The sequence below is a fragment of the Budorcas taxicolor genome, chromosome 25 (assembly GCF_023091745.1).
Source record: "Budorcas taxicolor isolate Tak-1 chromosome 25, Takin1.1, whole genome shotgun sequence".
Lineage (NCBI taxonomy): Eukaryota > Metazoa > Chordata > Mammalia > Artiodactyla > Bovidae > Budorcas > Budorcas taxicolor.
Window position 1 is genome coordinate 27,771,015 of NC_068934.1, and position 21,353 is coordinate 27,792,367.

General features: G+C 39.4%; 1 protein-coding gene and 3 pseudogenes across 1 annotated transcript; all 4 read right to left on the reverse strand.

Moving 5' to 3' along the window:
- Positions 1-5,041: 5,041 nt before the first annotated feature.
- LOC128068730 (olfactory receptor 143-like) lies at positions 5,042-5,998 on the reverse strand. Its single transcript, XM_052661927.1, has one exon. The coding sequence runs from the start codon at positions 5,972-5,974 to the stop codon at positions 5,042-5,044; it is 933 nt and encodes a 310-aa protein (XP_052517887.1). The 5' UTR covers positions 5,975-5,998.
- A 4,345-nt stretch (positions 5,999-10,343) lies between these two features.
- On the reverse strand, positions 10,344-11,011 carry LOC128069128 (olfactory receptor 8B3-like; annotated as a pseudogene).
- A 3,239-nt stretch (positions 11,012-14,250) lies between these two features.
- Positions 14,251-15,195, reverse strand: LOC128068486 (olfactory receptor 8B3-like; annotated as a pseudogene).
- Positions 15,196-18,335: 3,140 nt separating this feature from the next.
- Positions 18,336-20,847, reverse strand: LOC128069129 (transmembrane protein 225-like; annotated as a pseudogene).
- Positions 20,848-21,353: the final 506 nt, after the last annotated feature.

Here is a 21,353-nt window from a genome sequence, read left to right on the forward strand (position 1 = left end):
GAGGTACCATCTCACACCTGTCAGAATGTCTGCTATCAAAAAGTCTACAAACAATAATAAAAGTCCACAAAAAATAATTGCTGGAGAGGGTGTGGAGAAAGGGAACCTTCTTACATTGTTGGTGGGAATTCAGACTAGTACAGCCAGTATGCAGAACTGTGTGGTGATTCCTTAAAAAGCTGGAAATAAAACTGCCATATGACCGAGCAATCCCACTGCTGGGCATATACACGGAGAAAACCAGAATTGAAAGAGACATGTGTACCCCAATGTTCATTGCAGCACTGTTTACAATAGCTAGGACATGGAAGCAACTTAGATGTCCATTGGCAGACGTTTGGATAAGAAAGCTGCGGTACATACTCACAATGGGATATTACTCCATTAACAAAAAGAACACTTTTGTGTCTGTTCTAATAAGGTGAATGAAACTGGAGCCTATTATACAGAGTGAAGTAAATCAGAAAGAAAAACACCAATACAGTATGCTAATGCATATATATGGAATTTAAAGAGATGGTCATGATGGCCATATATATAGACAGCAAAATAGACACAGATATAAAGAGCAGACTTTTGGACTCTGTGGGAGAAGGTGAGGGTGGAATGATTTGAGAGAATAGCACTGAAATATGTACATTACCATATGTGAAATAGATTACCAGTACAAATTTCATGCATAAAACAGGGCACTCAAAGCCGGTGCACTAGGACAACCTAGAGGGATGGTATGGGGAGGCAGGTGCAAAGAGGTTCAGGATCAGGGTCACATATACACCCATGGCTGATTCGTGTTAATGTATGGCAAAAACCACCACAATATTGTAAAGTAATTATCATCCAACTAAAATAAATTATATTTTTTTAAAGTAAAAATTGAATTACCACATATCCAGCAATTCCACACTGGGGTATATATGTGGAGAAAAATAAAGCATTAACACAAAATAAGAAACATGCACATCCATATTCATTGCAACACTATTTACAATACCCAAGAAATGAAAGCCACCTATGTGTCCATAAACAACCAAATGGATATACATACAATGGGATATTACACAGCCATATGAAGAATGAAAGTTTTCCATTTTCAAATACATGCATGGATCTAGAAAATGTTATGATTAGTGAAATAATTCTTTTATACACAATAAGATACCACTTACATGGGAGTCTTAAAAATAAAACAAAGAAATGTATACATCAAAACAGAGAGAAATTCACAAAGAAAAGAAAAAAAAAAAAAAAAAAAACAACTAGATGTAACCAAAAGAGGAGGGGAATGATAGAGGTACAGGATTAAGAAACATAAATGACTATGTATGAAGAAGATAAGCAACTAGGAGATATTTTATAGCACAGGGAATTATAGCCATTATCTAGTAATAAATCTTAATGGAATATAATCTGTAAAAACACTGAATCACTATGCTGTATACCTGAAAATAATATTGTGAATCAGTTATACTTCAGTAAAAATGCATTTAAAAAATAAATTCCAGCATGAAAATGTTTGTAGTTCAAAAATGATAAGAAAGGGGTCATAGACAAACCACAAAGAGTTAATACAATATTCTGAGAGGCCAGATATAAGGTTTCAGGTACAGGAATCAAGGGAGGTAAATCCAACTGGCATGAGAAAATTTAGAATGAAAGACCTATATAGCTGTCTGCTGCTGCTGCTGCTGCTGCTGCTGCTGCTGCTGCTAAGTCACTTCAGTCATGTCTGATTCTGTGCGACCCCATTAACGGAAGCCCACCAGGCTCCCCCGTCCCCGGGATTCTCCAGGCAAGAACACTGGAGTGGGTTGCCATTTCCTTCTCCAATGCATGAAAGTGAAAAGTGAAAGTGAAGTCGCTCAGTCGTGTCCGACTCTTAGCGACCCCATGGACTGCAGCCTACCAGGCTCCTCCATCCATGAGATTTTCCAGGCAAGAGTACTAGAGTGGGGTGCCATTGCGTTCTCCGATATAGCTGTCTAAACTTACCTAATAATTTGTTTCCAAAATATTTTGTGTACAATGTGTACATGACTCTGTGTACTCTAAAATATGTCTGTCAAGTATTTCATTAAGGAAACTACCAAGAACTCACAAAACTATGATATATGTTATCTCAGTTTTCAACTATATATATGTCTATTTACAAAAATATTTCTCCAAGTAAAAAGACAGTCAGCAAAAGTCAGTGATAGCATGAAGTTCACTCACCCTCATATGACTAAATAAGCTCTTCTAAAACTTGCCTATCTCATATCATTCAGCTAGATTTTTGAGGACGAATACATATGGGGAAAATATAGCTATAAGCACGGACTAAACTATGGTGGAAATATTTTATGACCTTGGTAGACATTAAATTGAAGTTTTCATTATTTACCAAAACATAAATGAATGTTCTGGAGAAGGAAGTGGCAACCCACTCCAGTAGGCTTGCCTGGAAAATCCCATGGATGGAGGAGCCTGGTAGGCTACAGTCCATGGGGTCTCGAAGAGTTTGACATGACTGAGCAACATCACTTTCACTTTTCACTTTTATGCATTGGAGAAGGAAATGGCAACCCACTCCAGTATTCTTGCCTGGAGAATCCCAGGGACAGAGGAGCCTGCTGTGATGCCATCTATAAGGCTGCACACAGTCAGACACAATTGAACCAACTTAGCAGCAGCAGCAAATGAATGTTCAGTGAACTTTTCAGTATGGCTGTTATGTTTGATGAATAAATAAGAAAAACAGGTATTTTCAATATTATCATGTAAATGTAAAGTATCTAAAAACTCAAAATACTCATATTTAAAGCAGAGCTTAATACAATACTTTGATCACCTGATGCAAAGTGACGACTCATTAGAAAAGAGTTGACTCATTAGAAAAGACCCTGATGCTGGGACAGATTGGAGGCAGGAGGAGAGGGGACGACAGATGACAGTGGTTGGATGGCATCACCAACTCAGTGGACATGAGTCTGAGCAAGCTCCAAGAGATGGTGAAAGACAGGGAAATCTTGGGTGTTACAGTCAGTGGGCTCGCAAAGAGTCCAGAAACAGCTGAGTGACTGAACAACAACAAACCAGAATTATGATGATTTTATCTATTAGATAATATTTCCATATAAAATATCATCATAATCTTAATGGAAATGTGTACTTGTATGTGGAATGTAATTTTTTCTATCCAGTCTTAGTAATGAAATATCAATTACCAATCAAGAATTCATTTTTTCTATTTTTATTGATGTATATTTGATATACAATATTACATGAGCTACAAGATTCACAATTCTTAGAGGTTATATTCCATTTATGGTTATTATAAAATCTTTGCTATATGTCCTGTGTTGCACATTCTATTGTTATAACTTAGTTTATACATAATATTTTGTATGTCTTCATCACCTATCCCTATACTGCCTGTCTCCACTTCCCTCTCCCCACAGGTAACCATAAATTTGTTCTCTATATCAGTGAATCTATCTCTTCTGTTCTATTCCCTAATCTGTTACAGTTTTCAGATTCTGCATATAAGTGATACCATATTTGTCTTTTTCTGCCTGACTTATTCCACTTACCATAATACCTTCCAAGTCCATTGATGTTGCTGTAAATGGGGAGTTTTCATTCTTCTGATGGATGGGTGATATTCCATTTTATCGATTTACCCTTACCACATCTTTTCCCTTCATCTGTTGACGGAGATTTAGGATGCTCCCATATCTTGGCAACTGTAAACAATGCTGTGCTGAATATTGGGGTACAAATATCTTTTTGAATAAGTGTTTTCATATTTTTCATACCCAGGAGTGGAATTATTGGGACATATGGTATTTCTATTTCTAGCTTTTTGAAGTACCTCCACACTGGAAAATTTCCACTTGCAAGCTCATTCAGAAACAATTCTCCAGAAGTTCCCTGTTTTTCTTCACAGTTGTTTCTTTCCTTCCATTTTTTCACAAGATGAACGGTGGGTTCAAAAACTGGTCTCTGCATTTTTAGCTGTTTGATTCTGAGCAAGTCACAGAACTATTTCCTTAGCAAAAAATCAGATAAGGAGACTTATCTTTTAAGACCATTTATAAAATTCTGAAACATTATTTCCTAGAGATTTAATTTTTCCTCTAATAAAGGGAAGGAGTTAAGTTTATGAACTAAAAGAATAAATATCAACAGGACAATGTTTCTGTCAAATATTTTTGTTTTGTTTTGAAAAGTGGGAAACACATCTTTCTTTGCAAAAGGGAGGTGCTCTTACATAATTAGACAATGAATCTTGACCTTGCATTTGATAATGAATACTATAGTCAAAAATATCACCGTTTAACTTTTAATCACTATCAGAACCCACTGATATGCAAGTTGATAACAATTTCAATTATATTTTATGACAGTGTATCAATTGACCAATACAATAAAAAGAGGCATATGTTATTAGTGTGGATTGAGAAAGGTGGACAAAATAATTCAGCTTATTCATTTTCAAGTACCCTCAAGAATAAAGAACTATGGTTCAACAAAGTGTTTAATTTCTTTACCTATATGACACTTAAGATACAGAACAGGAGCTATTACTAAAAGAATCCAGAAAAAATTGGGGAATTTTTACATCTTCACCATGTCCACATTTTTGTCGGTATGTCTCAGCTTTAATGGAACGGTAAGTAATGACAGCACTGATACAGGAAAGGGCTCTATGTAAACAAATCAAGAAAGAAAAGAATTTGTCAGACTGCATACTACTCTATGGCATACATTGGTTGAATAGACACACGGAAAATAATAGTGTTATCATCAGATGGGAAAGGTTATTGGTCTCTACCCTGCAACTGCTATGGGATCACTTAGGGCTGAAGATGATTCTCCAGTTAAATAGGCCCACAGATTACATTAAGTGGCAAGAGAAGAAAAGACATCTGACATTAGAGATGAAATCCTATCAAAAGGACATTAGAAAGACAAATGAAGAGCATGACAAAACAATGAGAGGAAGAGGATACAGTGGAGCGAGAAAAAAACAAAGAAAATGTAGCATAACTGGTTTCATTCATTTTGTGATTCTCTTCAAGGTTTTCTTCACACCAACTTTGACATCCTTGTTCCTGAGGCTATAAATGAGAGGGTTCAGCATGGGTACCACATTAGTGTAAAGTACTGAGAAAAATTTTCCCTGCTCCACAAAACTAGAAGACGATGACCTGACATGAGTGAGCAGCGCAAATCCATAGAACAGACCAACTGTTGTAATATGGGACCCACAGGTGCTCAAGGCTTTGGACAAACCTTTAGATGATGGTCTATGAAGAATATTGAAGAGAATCAAAGCATAAGAAATTAAGATAATGAGGCTAGATACTATAACAACTGTCCCCACAACAGCAGAAACCACAATCTCATTGGCATAAGTGCTGCTGCAGGAAAGCTGGAGGAGTGGGAGAATGTCACACATATAATGGCTAATAATGTTGGAATCACAAAAGACCAGCCGCATCATATACCCTGTGTGGACCATGGCTCCTGCAAACCCCAACACATATGAACCAGAAATCAGCAGAGAACACACCTGAGGGGACATGACCATTGTGTACAGCAAGGGCTTACAGATGGCCACATAGTGATCATAGGCCATGGCTGTCAACACATAGCACTCAGAGCTGACAAAAAAGCAGAAGAAAAACAGCTGAGATATACATCCTGTAAAGGAGATGACATTCCTCTTGGAAATAAAGTTCATTAGCATTTTGGGGGTAAAGACAGATGAGTAACAGAGATCAATAAAAGAGAGATTGAACAGAAAAAAGTACATGGGGGTGTGCAGGTGTGAATTTAGACAAATTAGAATCATCAAGCATAAATTGCCCACCACAGTGACCAGGTAGTTCAGCAGAAACAGGAAAAACAGGGGTAACTGGAGTTCAGGTTGTTCTGTCAATCCCATAAGGATAAACTCAGTCACAGAGGAGGCATTTTCCATATTCATTTACTACACAGTCGTAATCTGTAGGAACAGGGGCAGAAACTCAGATTCACAATGGACCTTCATGGACTTTCCCTGTTTCCTGAGTGAGAGCTGGATCTTTTTATAATCACAGGGTTGTCTAAAGAGACTCATCAAAGCATCCAAAATACAAGACTTGTAATGACTCTTCCCACAGATCCCTCGTTTTCTTCTTTCTGCCCTTACTTCTCTTGTTTGTCTCCATGCTTAAAAAATACCGGTAGACTCCCAGTGTCTCTGCACATGATTCCTCAGTCTCTCCAGCCTCTGTTCAGGATCAGGGCTGAAAAGAGCAGTAAATAGGTCGTGTGCCCCAGAACCCTCAATTTATGCAGTCTGAGGTTTGAAAGGAATTGAGACATAGGTGACTCAACACTCACTTTCTTTTTCCGTGATGCCTCACTGCCACTGAACCTTAGGACTCCATCTACCCTACAGTCCTTAGAAGGTCAAAGGTTCTGACAAGGAAGAAGACAGTATCCATCACTGTGGTCCTCAGTCTTTGACGTGCTAAGCAGACAGGCCATAATTTCTATTTGAGAATTTCCCCAGAAGGTCTTTTTCACTTGCAAAGATGATATCCACATTAACAAGCTCCAAAGCAATCAGTTAACTCAAGTAGAATGCATTTCATATCCTGTAGTTCTGGGAAAATTGATTAAAAGCACAGAAAATAATTCTCTCCCTCATGATTTCCTTTCAAGTTAATGAGCCCCCAGAGAGTAGAAATGAGTTTTTTTTTTCCATTCTGTGTCACAGATCTTTTGAGACACAATATACTACTAGTTTACAATTTTAAAATAAGTATTCTTCTTAATCCCCAAGGCAGAGTAATGTGTGTTCTGATATTTACTTTCTTTTTCATCTCTTGGAGTCTATGCCCAGTTCCAAAAACAAAAGGACATCTGGGGCATAATCACTTTACAATGTAGTGTTGGTTTCCCCCATACAACATTTCAAATCAATAACAACTATATATTCATCCTTCCTCTTGAGCCTCCCTCTCCCCATCATCCCACACATCCAGGTTGTCACAGAGTGCCAGGCTGGGCAATGTTTATATAGTGCTATGTAGCAGCATCTCATCATCTACCCATTTTACACATGATAGGAAATGTATGTCAATCCCATTTTCTCAGTTCGTCCCACCCTCTCTTTCCCCCACTTTGTTCACAAGTTTTTTCTCCATGTCTGTGTTCCATTCCTTCCCTGTAAATAGGTTCATCAGTACTGTTTTTCTAGTTTCCATAGATATGTTTTAATCGTGGTAGTTCAGCTGGTTAAAAATTTGCCTGCAATGCAGGAGACCCCGGTTTGATTCAAAGGTTGAGAAGTTCCCCTGAAGAAGGGATAGGTATCCACTCTAGTATTCTTGCCTGGAGAATCCCCATGGACAGAGGATCTTGGTGGGCTACAGTCTATGGGGACACAAAGAGTCAGACACGACCAAGCAACTAAGCACAACACATATACTATATTTATTTCTCTCTTTCTGACTTACTTCACTCTTCTGTATAATTGGTCCTAGGTTCATCCAGCTCACTAGAACTGACTCAAATGTGTTCTTTTCTTTTATGGCTGAGTAATATTTCAATGTATATATGTACCACAACATCTTAATCCATTTACCTGTCAACAGACAGCTAGGTTGCTTCTGCATCCTGACTACTGTAAATAGTGCTACAATAAAATTGGGGTAAACGTGTCTTTTTCAATTATGGTTTTCTCAGGGTATATGCCCAGTAGTTTAATTGCTGAGTCAGTCATAAAGAACATGCCTGCTTTCCAATGCAGGATATGTAGATGCAGTTTCAATCCCTGGGTCTGGAAGATAACCTGGAGGACATAGCAACCCAACCATTCCAATATTCTTGCTTGGAGAGTTCCTTGGACAGAGGAACCTGGTAGGGTACAGTTCATAGGGTCACATAGAGTCAAATACAACTGAAATGACTTAGCATGCACTCATTCACAAGGATATTTTGTTTCCAGTTTTTTTAAGAAACCTCCATACTATTCTCCATAGTGGCTATATCAATTTGTGTTCCCACCAACTGTGCAAGAGGTTTTCCTTTTCTCCAGATGCTCTCCAGCAATTATTATTTGTAGATTTTGATGATGGCTGTTCTGACTGGTGTGAGGTGATACCTCACTGTAGTTTTGATTTTCATATCTCTAATAATGAGCTATTTGAGCATTTTTCATGTGTTTATTGGCCATCTGTATGTCTTCTTTGGAGGAATGTCTATTTAGGTCTCCTGCCCATTTTTTGGTTGACTTGTCTATTTTTCTGAGAGTGAGCTGCATAAGCTGCTTGTGCATTTTGAAGATTAATATTTTGTCACTTGTCTTATTTGCAATATTTTCTCCCATTCTGCGGTTTGTCTTTTCATTTTGTTTATGGTTTCCTTTGCTGTGCAAAAGCTTTTATTTTTTCTATTTATTGCTTTTATTTCCATTACTCTAGGATGTGGGTCAAATTAGATCTTGCTGTGATTTATGTCAGAGTGTTCTGCCTACGTTTATTGAGTTTTATATTTTCTGACCTTTCATTTAGGTCTTTAATTTGAGGGTTGTGTGTGTGTGTGTGTGTGTGTGTGTGTGTGTGTGTGTGTGTGTGTGTATGGTGTTAGGAAATGTTCTCATTTCATTTTTACATGTATCTGTCCAGTTTTCCCAGCACCACTTATTGAAGAAACTGTTTTTTTCTCCACTGTATAATACATTCTTACCTCTTTGGTCAAAGATAAGGTGCCCATGGTGTGTTGGTTTATCTCCGAGCTTTCTATGTTGATCCATTGATCTATATTTCTGTTTTTGTTCCAGTACAGTACTCTCTTGATCACTGTGACTTTGTAGTATGTTATGAAGGCAGTAAGGATGATTCCTCCAGTTCTGTTTTTCTTTCTCAAGATTTCTTTGGCTATTTGAGGTCTTTTGTGTTTCCATAAAATTGCGAATTTTTTTGTTTTCTGGTTCTGTGAAAAAATGTCATTGGTAATTTGAAAGGATTGCATTGACTCTATAGACAGTTTTAGGTAGTATATTAATTTTCACAATTTTTATTCTTCCAATTCAAGAACATGATATATCTCTTCACCTTCTTTGTGTCATCTTTCATTGGTATCTTATAGTTTTCTGCATATAGATCTTTTGTCTCCTTCGGTAGGTTTATTCCTATGTTTTTTATTCTTTTTGTTGCAATAATGAATGAGATTTTTTCCTTAATTTTTCTTTCTGATTTGTTGTCATAAGTGTATAGGGATGCAAAGGATTTCTATGTATTGATTTTGTATCCTGTGACTTTACTAGATTCGTTCATTAGCGCTAGTAATTTTCTGATGGTATCTTTAGGGTTTTTCTATGTACAGTATATCATCTGCAAAAAGTGAGAGTTTTACTTCTTCTTTTCCAATGTAGATTCCTTTTATTTCTTTTTCTTCTCTGATTGCCACGGGTAGGACTTCCAAAACTTTGTTGAATAATAGTGGTGAAAGTTGTTATTAATTGCAATTGTCTTGTCTTGTTCCTGATCTTAGAAGAAATGTTTTAAGTTTTCTACCATTGAGAATAATGTTTGCTGTTTTTTACATATTACTTTTTAAAGAACTTTATAAAGTCATTTTAACAGAGGAAAGCAACTCAAAGGGAAAATCCATTATCCCACCACCAAAAAAGACAAGAAAAACCCTCACCATTAAAATAATTAATGCTGCTGCTGCTAAGTCACTTCAGTGGTGTCCAACTCTGTGTGACCCCATAGATGGCAGGTGGGGATTGATCTATATAGACGGCAGAAATATAGAGGCAATCCCCACCTGGCTCCCCCATTCCTGGGATTCTCCAAGCAAGAACACTGGAATGGGTTGCCATTTCCTTCTCCGGTGCATGAAAGTGAAAAGTGGAAGTGAAGTCACTCAGTCATGTCCGACTCTTCGCGATCCCATGGACTGCAGCCTACCAGGTTCCTCCATCCATGGGATTTTCCAAGCACGAATACTGGAGTGGGTTGCAATACATATGTGTTATAAGATATTTCAGATATAGCACATGTATTTGGAAAAGTCCCCAATTTCAAAAGTTGTTTACTAGTAAGCAAACCCTGCTGGATCTTCCCCATCAGCTCCTTCAGATCCCCACTTCATCCCTCTTCAACTTTCTCTGGACCCCCTCACTGAAGGTTGGCTTTTGTGGGCTACATTGGTGGCTCCCTGGTTACCTAGTATCTACTTGGGAACTGTCAGGGGAGGCACTAGCTGAGAGGGAAGGAGGGAGGGGCAAATTACATGCATGGGACTAACACATACAAACTACTAGGCAAAACAGACAAGCAACAAGAATATATTGTATATTAATATATGAAGATTTAAGAAATTAGGATAGTGAAACAGGGGACTGTGATGTCAATATCCACATCACTTGAAAACTACCATCTCATTGACATAGGTGCTGGTACAAGAGAGTTGAAGGAGTGGGAAGATGTCACACAAGAAATGGTTGATGCAACCAACATTTCAGAAGGTTAGTCTAAGCATGCACCCTTTGTGGGCAGACGCTCAAGCAAAACTCATCACATATGCAGCCAAAGAGAGCACCAAACATACCTGATGGTACATGGACCTTATACAGCAAGGGATTACAGATGGCCACATAGAGATCATAGGCCATTGAGGTCAGCATATAGCACTCAAAGATGATAAAAAAGAGAAAGAAAAACAGCTGAGTCATGCACCCCACATACGAGATGGTATTCTCCCTGAACACAAAGTTCATCAGCATCTTGGGGGTGAAAACAGAAGAGTAACAGAGATCAGTGAAGGACAGGTTGAAGAGGAAATAGTACATGGGGGTGTGGAGGTGAGAATTTAGACCAATAAGAAGGATCAAGCCCAGGTTGCCCACCATGGTGACAACATAGATCATTAGAAACAGGTGAAAGAGGGGTTGCTGGAGCTCTGGACAGTCTGTTAATCCAGCAAGAGTAAATTCAGTCAATAAGGAATCATTTCTAGCCAGCATTCTATTTTCAAATTTAGAAATCTGTGAGAATAGAAGAAAATTTCATTAACAGGGAGCACAGCTCTGTCCCTATAAAATCACTTTTGAATAAGTTTTATTTATGAGGAAGAGTCTCAGACTAGGAGAAATCATGTAAGTCCTCCTCTGCTTCATAGTGTCTCAAGGCACACTCATCTCAACATTTAAATCCCTGTCTTTTTTATTAAATTTAATTATTTTTAATTGAAGGATAATTTCTTTACAGTATTGCATTTGTATCTACCAAACATCAACATGGACCAGCCATAGGTTTACCAATGACCCCTCCCATATCTTTGGTTTTCATGAGTTGTATGGGACTAATAATAGCTCTAACTTTACTAAAAAATAGAGGGATGGGATAGCTGAGGAATAAACCTACCTCTTGACAAGTTTCAGTGGTGGGAATGTATCCTTATCACTCCAACCTACTCATCTGACCAGTCGCTTTTTCATTCCTACTCAAGTTTCCATCACTCTACTAGATATCTCAGTTTCCCTATGATGACCTTCAAGAAAGAGAATTCCTATAGAGCAGAGGTCACACCTATATTCTGCTTCCTGGAAGGAAGTTGTTAACAGTCTATAGGATATACAGATACTTTGCTTCAAGATATTATGAAGTCATTAACTGGTAACAGGTATGGAGGAGAGCCTTGGTGGCCTAAACTTTATACTTAACCATATATTCATTGTTTCTATACATTCTCCTCTATTCCATCCTAGAGGAACAGAGGATGAATAAAACAAGATGGATGTACTTTACCATGCTTTGTAGGATGGCATGAAAGAAAAATAAATTAATTTGGGTGCTGGTTAAACTAGCTGTTAAGTTAATGAAAACATGCCAAGCTGTATTCTTATGATGACATCAAAGTTGTATAATACATACATTTCAACGAAAAAAAATTTAGAAGAAAAACAAATATTTTCTTCCTCTGATATTGCTATGTTCTGGATTTGTCACTTGGAACTGCTGTAGTTCCCCTGCTACCAGAATGAGGACAAAGCCAACACAGAGGATATGCTCAGAACAATACAGGCAGTCAAGTCACAGATCCAGACCTTGGAGTTTCTTGTTATTCAGTAGAAATGCTTTTACTCATTTTATAGAAACAGAGGTAAAAAGAAGCTTGGTTAACTCACATTCCTTCCATTGAGGGAACTCAGTGCCTAGGGAGCTTCATATGTGCTTCACCTCCACTCTTTTGGAAGAGCTGGCTTTGGAGATATTGACGCTGAGATGCAGTCATAGAATCTTCTCTCTGTGTTGGCAAAAGAGTCAGAGCACTGATACAGCAGTATGAACATTACAGGAGTTAGTCTAAGGTTCAGATTAAAGTTGTAGCTATAAATCTATTAGGAGACAGTAAAGGGAAACCATAGACTTGGCAGCTACACTGCCATGTTATAGAGCACATGGCATTTGCTTAAGGCTTGTAAATTTTTTATACCTGATTAGAAATCCAGGGGTAAGTCTCCACTAAGACCTTCTCATCATGATAAGCTCTGCAGGCAAGAAACTGGTGTCTATTTTTACACCCTAATCATGACAGTAAATGTTAGTTTTCTTTCAGGAAATATACAACCCCTGGGGCATAGAAAAAGATCCTCTCTGTCTGTCATAAAAATGAAAATAGTTAATGTCACTGAAAATGTCATTAACTATCATTCCAGGTAACATATTAATTTTCGTAAAAATTTATGAACAATTCAGTAAAGGTTATTTACTTTGTTTTATAAAATAGTTTGAATATCTTTAAATATTTTTGACATTTTATAGACATATAGCAAAACGATATTTTTATTGCTTTTAGACATTATTATTTCAGTAAAATGCTATTAGGTATAATGCTATTCCAATATTCCATGAAAATTGATTTTGGGCTGTTCTGACTCAATATGTCTTTGCTTTTAATAAATTAAGTCTATAAGAAAATCAGGGGCTTCCCTGGTAGATCAACTGGCAAAGAATCTGACTGCAATGCAGGAGACTCTGGTTCAATTCCTGGGTTGGAAAGATTCCCTGGAGAAAGGATGGACTACCCAATCCCATATTCTTGGGCTTGCCTGGTGGCTCAGACAGTAAAGAATCCACCTGCAATGCAGGAGGCCTTAGTTCGATCCCTGAATTGGGAAGATCCCCTGAAGGAGGGCAAGGCAACCCACTTCAGTATTTTTGCTTGGAGAATTCCCATGGACAGAGCAGTTTGGAGGGCTACATTCCATGGGGTCACAAAGAGTTGGACATGACTGAGTGACTAAGCATAGAGCACATAAGAAAATCACTGTTAAGATGACCCAGAGGGATGGTACAGGGAAGGAGGAGGGAGGGAGGCTCAGGATGGGGTACACATGTATACCTGTGGTGGATTCATGTTGATGTATGGCAAAACCAATACAATATTGTAAAGTAATTAACCTCCAATTAAAATAAATAAATTTATTTCTTTAAAAAGAAAATCACTATTCATAGACTTCTATTTCAAGAAAATATGACTTTAGAATTCCTCAGTTCAGTTCAGTCTCTCAGTTGTGTCTGACTAGAATTCCTAGATATGTATTAACTTCAACTTGTGCTTACGAGATTACAGCTAACATTTATTTTGAAATAAGTATAAATTTACAGGGAGTTGTTAAAATAATGCGTTTGAACAAACGCATTTTGTTAGAACAAAATTTCTATTATCTAAATTTATTATCATTTATTATCATTCATTCATTCAATCTCAGTACACTCAGTACACATGTGATAGTTTCAGAATTGCAAATCAATACCAGTGTGAGAAACGCATTTACCATCTGGAGTACAGTGCTTATATACAGGTGTTTGTTTGTTTTTTCCTCCCTTTCTCCTCACAATGTATAGTCAAATAAGTAAATGACATCATCAAAGAAAATTTACAAATATGCAAAAAGGAAAGTCTACAGTGAATCCTGTGGTGCTAGATTAGAGTCAGAGATAGCATGTTTCTATTAAATATGTATTAAGATTCATTGTTATTCAGTCACTAAGTCATATCTGACTCTTTGAAACCCCCAAAGACTTGCAGCACACCATAGGGGCCACAGTTTTAGGGGACTTTCTTGGATTTTACCTCCAAAACACCCCAGCAGATTCTCACAGTGAAGATCTGAGAAAGAATCACCTTAGCTGTAACAGGGAAAGGAAGGAGTAATATTTGTAATAATTACTAGTAACAAATAGTAACAAATTCCACTTAGAACACCCTTTTCCTCAAAGTCTTTATTCAGTGCAACTTGGACATCTTTGTTCCTCATACTGTAGATGAAAGGATTCACTATTGGCCCCACAATGGTATAGAAAACTGTGGACACTTTCTCTTTATCCAGCGACCCAGCAGGAAAAGGCTTGAGATACATGAATGCAGACGATCCAAAAAAAGAGAAACCACAATTATGTGGGAGCTGCAGGTACTGAAGGCTTTGGACCTGCCCTCTGCAGAACAAATGAGAAGGATGTTCAAGAGGATCAAGGTGTAAGAAACGGAGATGGTGACACTGGGCACTATGACATTGACACCCACCACAATGAAAACCACCAGCTCATTGATGGAGGTGCTTGTGCAGGAGAGCTGGAGGAGAGGAGGAATGTCACACATGTAGTGATTGATGATGTTTCCATCACAGAAGGAGAGTCGCAGCATGCACCCAGTGTGGGCCATGGCACCCACAAGCCCCATCGCGTATACACCCACCGTCAGCATGAGGCAGACCTGATGGGACATGGAGACCTTATAGAGCAGGGGCTTACAGATGGCCACGTATCGGTCATAGGCCATTGACGTCAAAATACAGCACTCATCAACAACAAAGAAGGAGAAGAAGCAGAGCTGAGTCATGCACTCTGCATAAGGGATGATGTTCTGGCTTACAAAACTCATCAGCATTTTAGGGGTAATGACAGAGGAGTGGCAGAGATCAGTGAAGGAAAGGTTGATGAGAACGTAGTACATGGGAGTGTGCAGGTGAGGGTTCAGACCAATAAGAATAATCAGGCCAACGTTCCCCGCCACAGTGACCACATGAATTGCTAAGAAAAGGAAAAAGAGAGGCATCTGGAGTTCTGGCTGCTGTGTTAAACCCAGAAGGATAAACTCGGTCACTGAAGATTCATTCCCTGGGGCCATTCTTCCCTAGGACATACCTGTGGGAACAGGACAGAGGGTAACGTTAAAATGAGTACCCCGCTCTCTCCACCCAACCCCACTCTAATGAGACAGACCCAGAATGTGAGAAGGAACCCCAGCTCACCCCTCTGTGCCTTTGTTTTCTCTTCTGTGTAAAGGCTGAGGGAATTTTTAAAGATGTGTATCAAAAACACTAATGGGCAAGTTCTACAGGGATAAGATTCAGTGGCCCTGTGACCTAATGACAGCAGCATCTCTGCTGCACTTCTGCTCTGACAGTTTACCAGGCTCACCAAATGATCAGTAGTCATCTCAGCAGAGAGAAGGCATGTCATCAGAGTCCTTCACTTCTATAGATGAGGTTTGGAAGACGAGTAACAGGACAGATAAAATTCAGCATTCACCCTTCTACAGTATAGTACAGTACAGTAAGTTGCTCAGGCATGTCCAACTCATTGCGACCCCAGGGACTGTAGCCCACCAGGCTCTTCTATCCATGGGACTTTCCAGCAAGAGTACTGGAGTGGGTTGCCATTTCCTTCTCCAGAGGATCTTCCGACCCAGGGATCGAACCCAGGACCCTTCTACAGGGAGACTTCAGTGTTGGGACTTGCTAACTCTGCTTCCTTATTCTCAAGGAAGAGCAAGTGGCTCTGATGAATTTTAAAAATGAACAGCCCAGAACAGAGGTTCTTCCTCTTTGCTTTTTCTTTTTTTTTTGATGTTGTTGTGAGTGCATTTTGGACTGAGACACTCAGCACAGACCTCAGTACCCCAGGCTCTGAGGTGCCACCAGTTACAGGTCATGATTTCTGATGGTGGCTCTGCCAGAGTGTCCTCTCCAGTCTATGGGATGGAAATAGCATCTGCTGGTGCCCAGAGAGCCACTTGCTAGTAAGACCTAGGGGTTATTGTGAATTGGGAAATCCAAGGGACCTGATTAAAACTTAGAAGTCTTAGGTTTTCATTGTGTTTTCCCCAGAAAGCAAGATTTGTAGCAAAGAGAAATTACCTACTCTGCATTTAAGCTGAATTCATTATAACAGTGATGTATTGGAAGTAAACCATTTTGCATAAATTTTGGTCTGTTGCCAAATGGAGCACATCCTCAAACAGAAAAGCAGGTGACCTTTCCTGAATACACAGCACCTACCCGTATATGAAATAGTAGTCACTTATTTGTTTATTTCGTTTTCTCACAACACATACACATGCACTCAGAGGCTCACATGCATTTGAATCTAAATCCATAAGGGCAGAGATTTTGTCTATTTTGTTCAACGCTATTTTTGTAACAACTTTAGTAACACCAGGCATATTCAGTAGGTATTGAATAAATATTTGCTTAATAAACACTGAAGGAATGAGAATCCCTCTTCCCATGTTTCTTGGCACCAATATTACAATAGAATTGTTACCCCACAGGCAAAAGCTTATGTAGCATTAAGGCAATGTTTTTTTTTGTAGACCTGAATGTGAGGCAGGAAAAATATCAGTAAGTTATACTTGGGGGCCTCAGTTCTTAGGCCCTACATTTTTGTGGGTTTCTGATAGGTACTATTTCAGATGCTGAGGAATTATTAGAGGACAATCCTGTGCCTTCTAGGAGCTTATGGTTTAAGAAAAGTACACCTATAAAAAGAAACACTTTATTATTTGTTACAAATAAGAAGACTGAGCATGGAAGAATTGATGCTTTCGAGTTGTGGTGCTGGAAAAGACTATTGAGAGTCCCTTGGACTGCAAAGAGATCAATCAATCCTAAAGGAACTCAACTCTGAATATTCATTGGAAGAACTGATGCTGCAGCTGAAGCTCAATACTTTGGCCACCTGATGCGAAGAAACAACTCACTGAAAAACACCATGATGCTGGGAAAGACTGAAGGCAAAAGAATAAGGGGGTGGCAAAGGATGAGATGGTTAGATAGCATCGCTGACTCAATGGACATGCAAACTCTGGGAGATAGTGAAGTACAGGGGATCCTGGTGTGCTGCAGTCCATGGGGTTGCAAAGAGTTGGACACAGCTTAGCAACTGAACAACAATAACACAGGCAGTTATCATATTGAAAACATTCTCTGATACAGCTGATCTAGTCCTAAACATCCAAGAGAAACTCTTGCTCATGGGCAGAAGGAACTGTGTATAAGAATATTCATAGCAGCACTATTTGTAACAGAATAAAGAAAACAGGGCTGCCCTGGTGGCTCAGTGGTAAAGAATCTGCCTGCCAATGCAGGAAACATGGGCTCGATCCCTGGGTGAGGAAGATCCCCTAGAAAAGGGAATGGCAACCTGGGAAATCCCATGGCCAGAGGAGACTGGCGGGCTACAGTCCACGGGGTCACAAAAGAGCTGCATACAGCTTAGTGACAAAACAACAACAACAAAAGAAAACTGCTAGCTTCTCATCGACTGGAGAATGAGTATTTCACATTGTACCCCTAAAGGGGAAAACTTAACAGTAGTTTGAATGAATGAAGTAGAACAAGACTTATCAATAAATCACAAAACCATAGAGTTGAGTGAAAAATGAGCTGCTAAAAATGATCTGTACAGTATGGCATTTACTGATCTTTGAACAATTGGATAGCTATTCTCTACAGATTTTATAGATGCATAAAGTTGTAAGAAAAATGCCATGAATGTAAAATTATCAACAAGCTTCATTAAAGGTGTTTTGCAGTGAAACGAATGAGATAATTAAGATTAGAAAAAGAATTATGGGAATATCAGTTATGTCTATAATGTGAAAGTTGGTGATGTATATACAGGTGTTTATATGTTGTTTTGTATTTTTTCTGAAGTGTTGAAATATTTTACAATAAAATCAATGAGACTAAAGGTAGTAAACCTTTTTCTAAATCATTGTGATATATAGAGTTAATAATACAGCAACTGTCAGTTATATGATGATATTTATTATACTAATAACAGATGTTATTAAGTGATGAGAACAAATAAAAGCTGGTCATGATAAAAAAAAAATTCTTTAAGTTTTCTGGATCTTATAGACTCCAACCCAGTTATAGTCATTTATATAATGCCAAACCAGACTATACAGCTGGACCTACACACACCACATATGCACAAGCTGTTGCCATTAAGATGAACATATACTGAAAGATAAATTGTCAAATCATAGAGCCCTGGTTACATGACATGCTTTGATGTATGTGGGTTTTTTTGTTTTTGGTTTTTTTTTTTTTGAGAATCTTCTTTCATGTGGGTGTAGTGTAGCATGACAATACTACTAGGCATTGCAGTACCTGTTGGAAACAAGACGACTTTGATAGAAACCCCACGTTGCTCCATAACCTGACTTTCTCTGGCAGATTTGGGGATGGTGATCAGGCTGCCAGAACCATCGATGGACTGCTTGTACTATAAGAGAGAGAGGAATCCTGGGAAAAGAGAAGCCAGGGGAGGGTGATGAAGGAACAATAGAAAAGTCACAGAAACACTTCCCTCCCTATGGGCCACAAGGCCCAGCTCTAAAGCCTAATGGTTCCCTTTGAACTGTCCCAAGCCATTCAGGAGGGGGATGCTTTAGCAGGAGAGTTTAGAAGTGTTTGCAGAATAGCTTAAATACAGCCCAACTACAGTCCAATGGGTCACAAAAAGCTGGACTCGCCTGAGTGCACATGCACAAGGTTTGGGGCTTCCCTGAGGGCTCAGCAGGTAAAGAATCTACCTGCAATGCAGGAGATGCGGGAGACTTGGGTTCAGTCCCTAGGTTGGGAAAATCCCTTGGAGAAAAGGGCAACCCACTCCAGTATTCTTGCCTGAAAATCTCATGGCCAGAGGAACTTGGCAGTCCATGGGGTCGTGGATGAGTCGGACACGACTAAGTTACTGAGCACACACACAGGCAGTGCTCAACACAATTGAGCATTCTTTCTGATGGGGGATGTGCTTCTAAGTTAGGAAGTTTAATTCCAAGGGAAATTTTAAAGGCTTCTTAGAAGACTCTCCGGAGTTTGTAGGTGGTCACTGAGCATCGGTTACTGCTTCTGGCCTTGGGCTGTCCTGGCAGGACACTATACCCCCAGGGTCACTGCTTCACATGAGTGAACGTTCCCTATCAGCCACTCTCTTTAGTCTTGAAGTTGGCAGTTATCTCCACTCTTAAGTGGGGCAGGTATGAAAGAAAAGGTGGAAATGAGGGGTTCCCTCAGAAGCAAGCATATTGAACATCCTTGCAGGAACCATCCTCAGAGTGAGTCTAACTCCCCCACTAGCCCTTTAAAATCCAAAGGTTGGTAACTCTCCCTCCATCCTCTTTCCAATCCTCTCACAGATGAATTGGTTCTTAGCTCCCATCAAGGGCCCTGAAGACACTCACCAGAGGTGAATAACAATAAAATGTCTAAGTACGCAGTGAAAATTATCCAGGAGACCTTGTAACTTGAGCAGTACACAAATTCACCCTGAGATAGCATGTGGTGATACAACAGGAGTGCACTGAGCAGAAGGATGCCTGATGTCCAGACGAAAGGAAAAAGAAAAGTCCCTTCTGATGGACCCTGTCTCTCATACTTAAGTTAACCCGACATATGCTTGACTTCCAAACCCCTACCACGCACAACTGTACCTTGTCCAAAGGGCAATGCCACTTGAGTGGTGGATCCAATTTGGCAGCTGCATATCTAAGCCAAAGAATTGGGAGGGCTGAGTTAGTCAGAGACCACAGCCTGGACCTACAAACCAAGTATGCCTCCGATCCTATGTTAGGGAAGACGAAGTTACTTGTGACTGAAGACAGGAAGTTACCTGTGAGGAAAGCGAGGCAGGCAGTCATGAGAGTATATTTGGTTTGAGGAATCATATAGATGAATTCAAAACCCAGGAGCAAGTTATGCATGAAGGAAAGGCTGAACACCACAATCAGAATGTTCCTGACCACTTCCAGGCCATCTGTTGAAAAGAAGAAGCTATATTGGGAGGAGGATGGATATTTCTTCTGGCTCATTTCTACCTGGGGCACACAAATCTCTAGGTAAACAAGAATGAGGTGAAACATTTGATTAAATAATAAAGAGCATAGGTAGGGCAAGAAAGAGATAGGGGTCTTAAGCTAAATGGGAGACGGAACCAAAAGAAACTGTTCTCTATCTTTGTATCTTGTAAACTTCTTTCTCCATTTTTTTTTAAAATGTATTTCTTGCTAAACACTCTTGGCTTCCTCTAGTGGCAATGTAACGTGTTTTCTTTGCTGCCAGTCTCCTTTCTTTTATATCCTCACATTCTAGATGTGCTGGATTCCCTGTTGCTACTGTCAGGGCTTCTCAGAGATCCATCAGGTAAGCCTGTGAGCTTCTAAGCCTTTCTCCAAAACATGCTAATACTGAGATCTTTTGTGTTGATTATGGAAGTGGGCACACTGCAACCACAGGTGGTTACACTAGAGGATAATGGTGAGATGAATGGAAGTCAAGGAAGGATGAACCCTTTTTCTCTACTCATCTCTTTCCATAGTATAACTCTGACCTACTGGCCCCAGGGAAGTACAACATATCCATAGATTGTGGCTTATTTTAGGTTTTTAGGGTCCCAACTTCAGTTCGGCCCATTCTTCTATGATGATTTCTACTGCCAAGAAGACTAAGACCCAGGAGGAGAACATTCTGCTGGCTTAGACCTTTCTGACAAGTATGAGCACCATTGTGATTGGGAGTTTCAAGCAGAGACCATCACCAATATCTCATGCGCTTCTTCTCAGATATGATTAGTCACAAGAAATAGGGCAAAATCTAACTTTTAGTGATTGCTGACACATTGGCTGTGGCAGAAGCTGAAGTAACTTAGGAAACAGAGACGATAAATCACATTGTTCCCGACGCCTCCATCTGGGCTAGTCTGTTGTCACAGCTGCCAACTGCCATGGAGTCATCTTGGTCTGACTCTTTACCCTGAGACCTACTGCTGTGGAAGCACCTAGAGGGCCTAGATTCCCTGAAAGAGGAACCAGATACAGAAGGAGGTATGATATCACACACAGAGAACACTGTCAGATAGAGGAGCAACTAGAGGTCCTGAAAGAAGTTAGATATGTATGATGGAAGATGTTAAGATTATATGTTCCAGGATTGATGAACATTAGATAGGGATCAATGAAATGCACAAGGTATTTGTATCACTACATGAGATGTCAGCTAGCTAGCATCACAA

Excerpts from the sequence above, each read along its gene's own strand:
- LOC128068730 (XM_052661927.1), bottom strand. The coding sequence starts at position 5,974 with ATGAATATGGAAAATGCCTCCTCTGTGACTGAGTTTATCCTTATGGGA.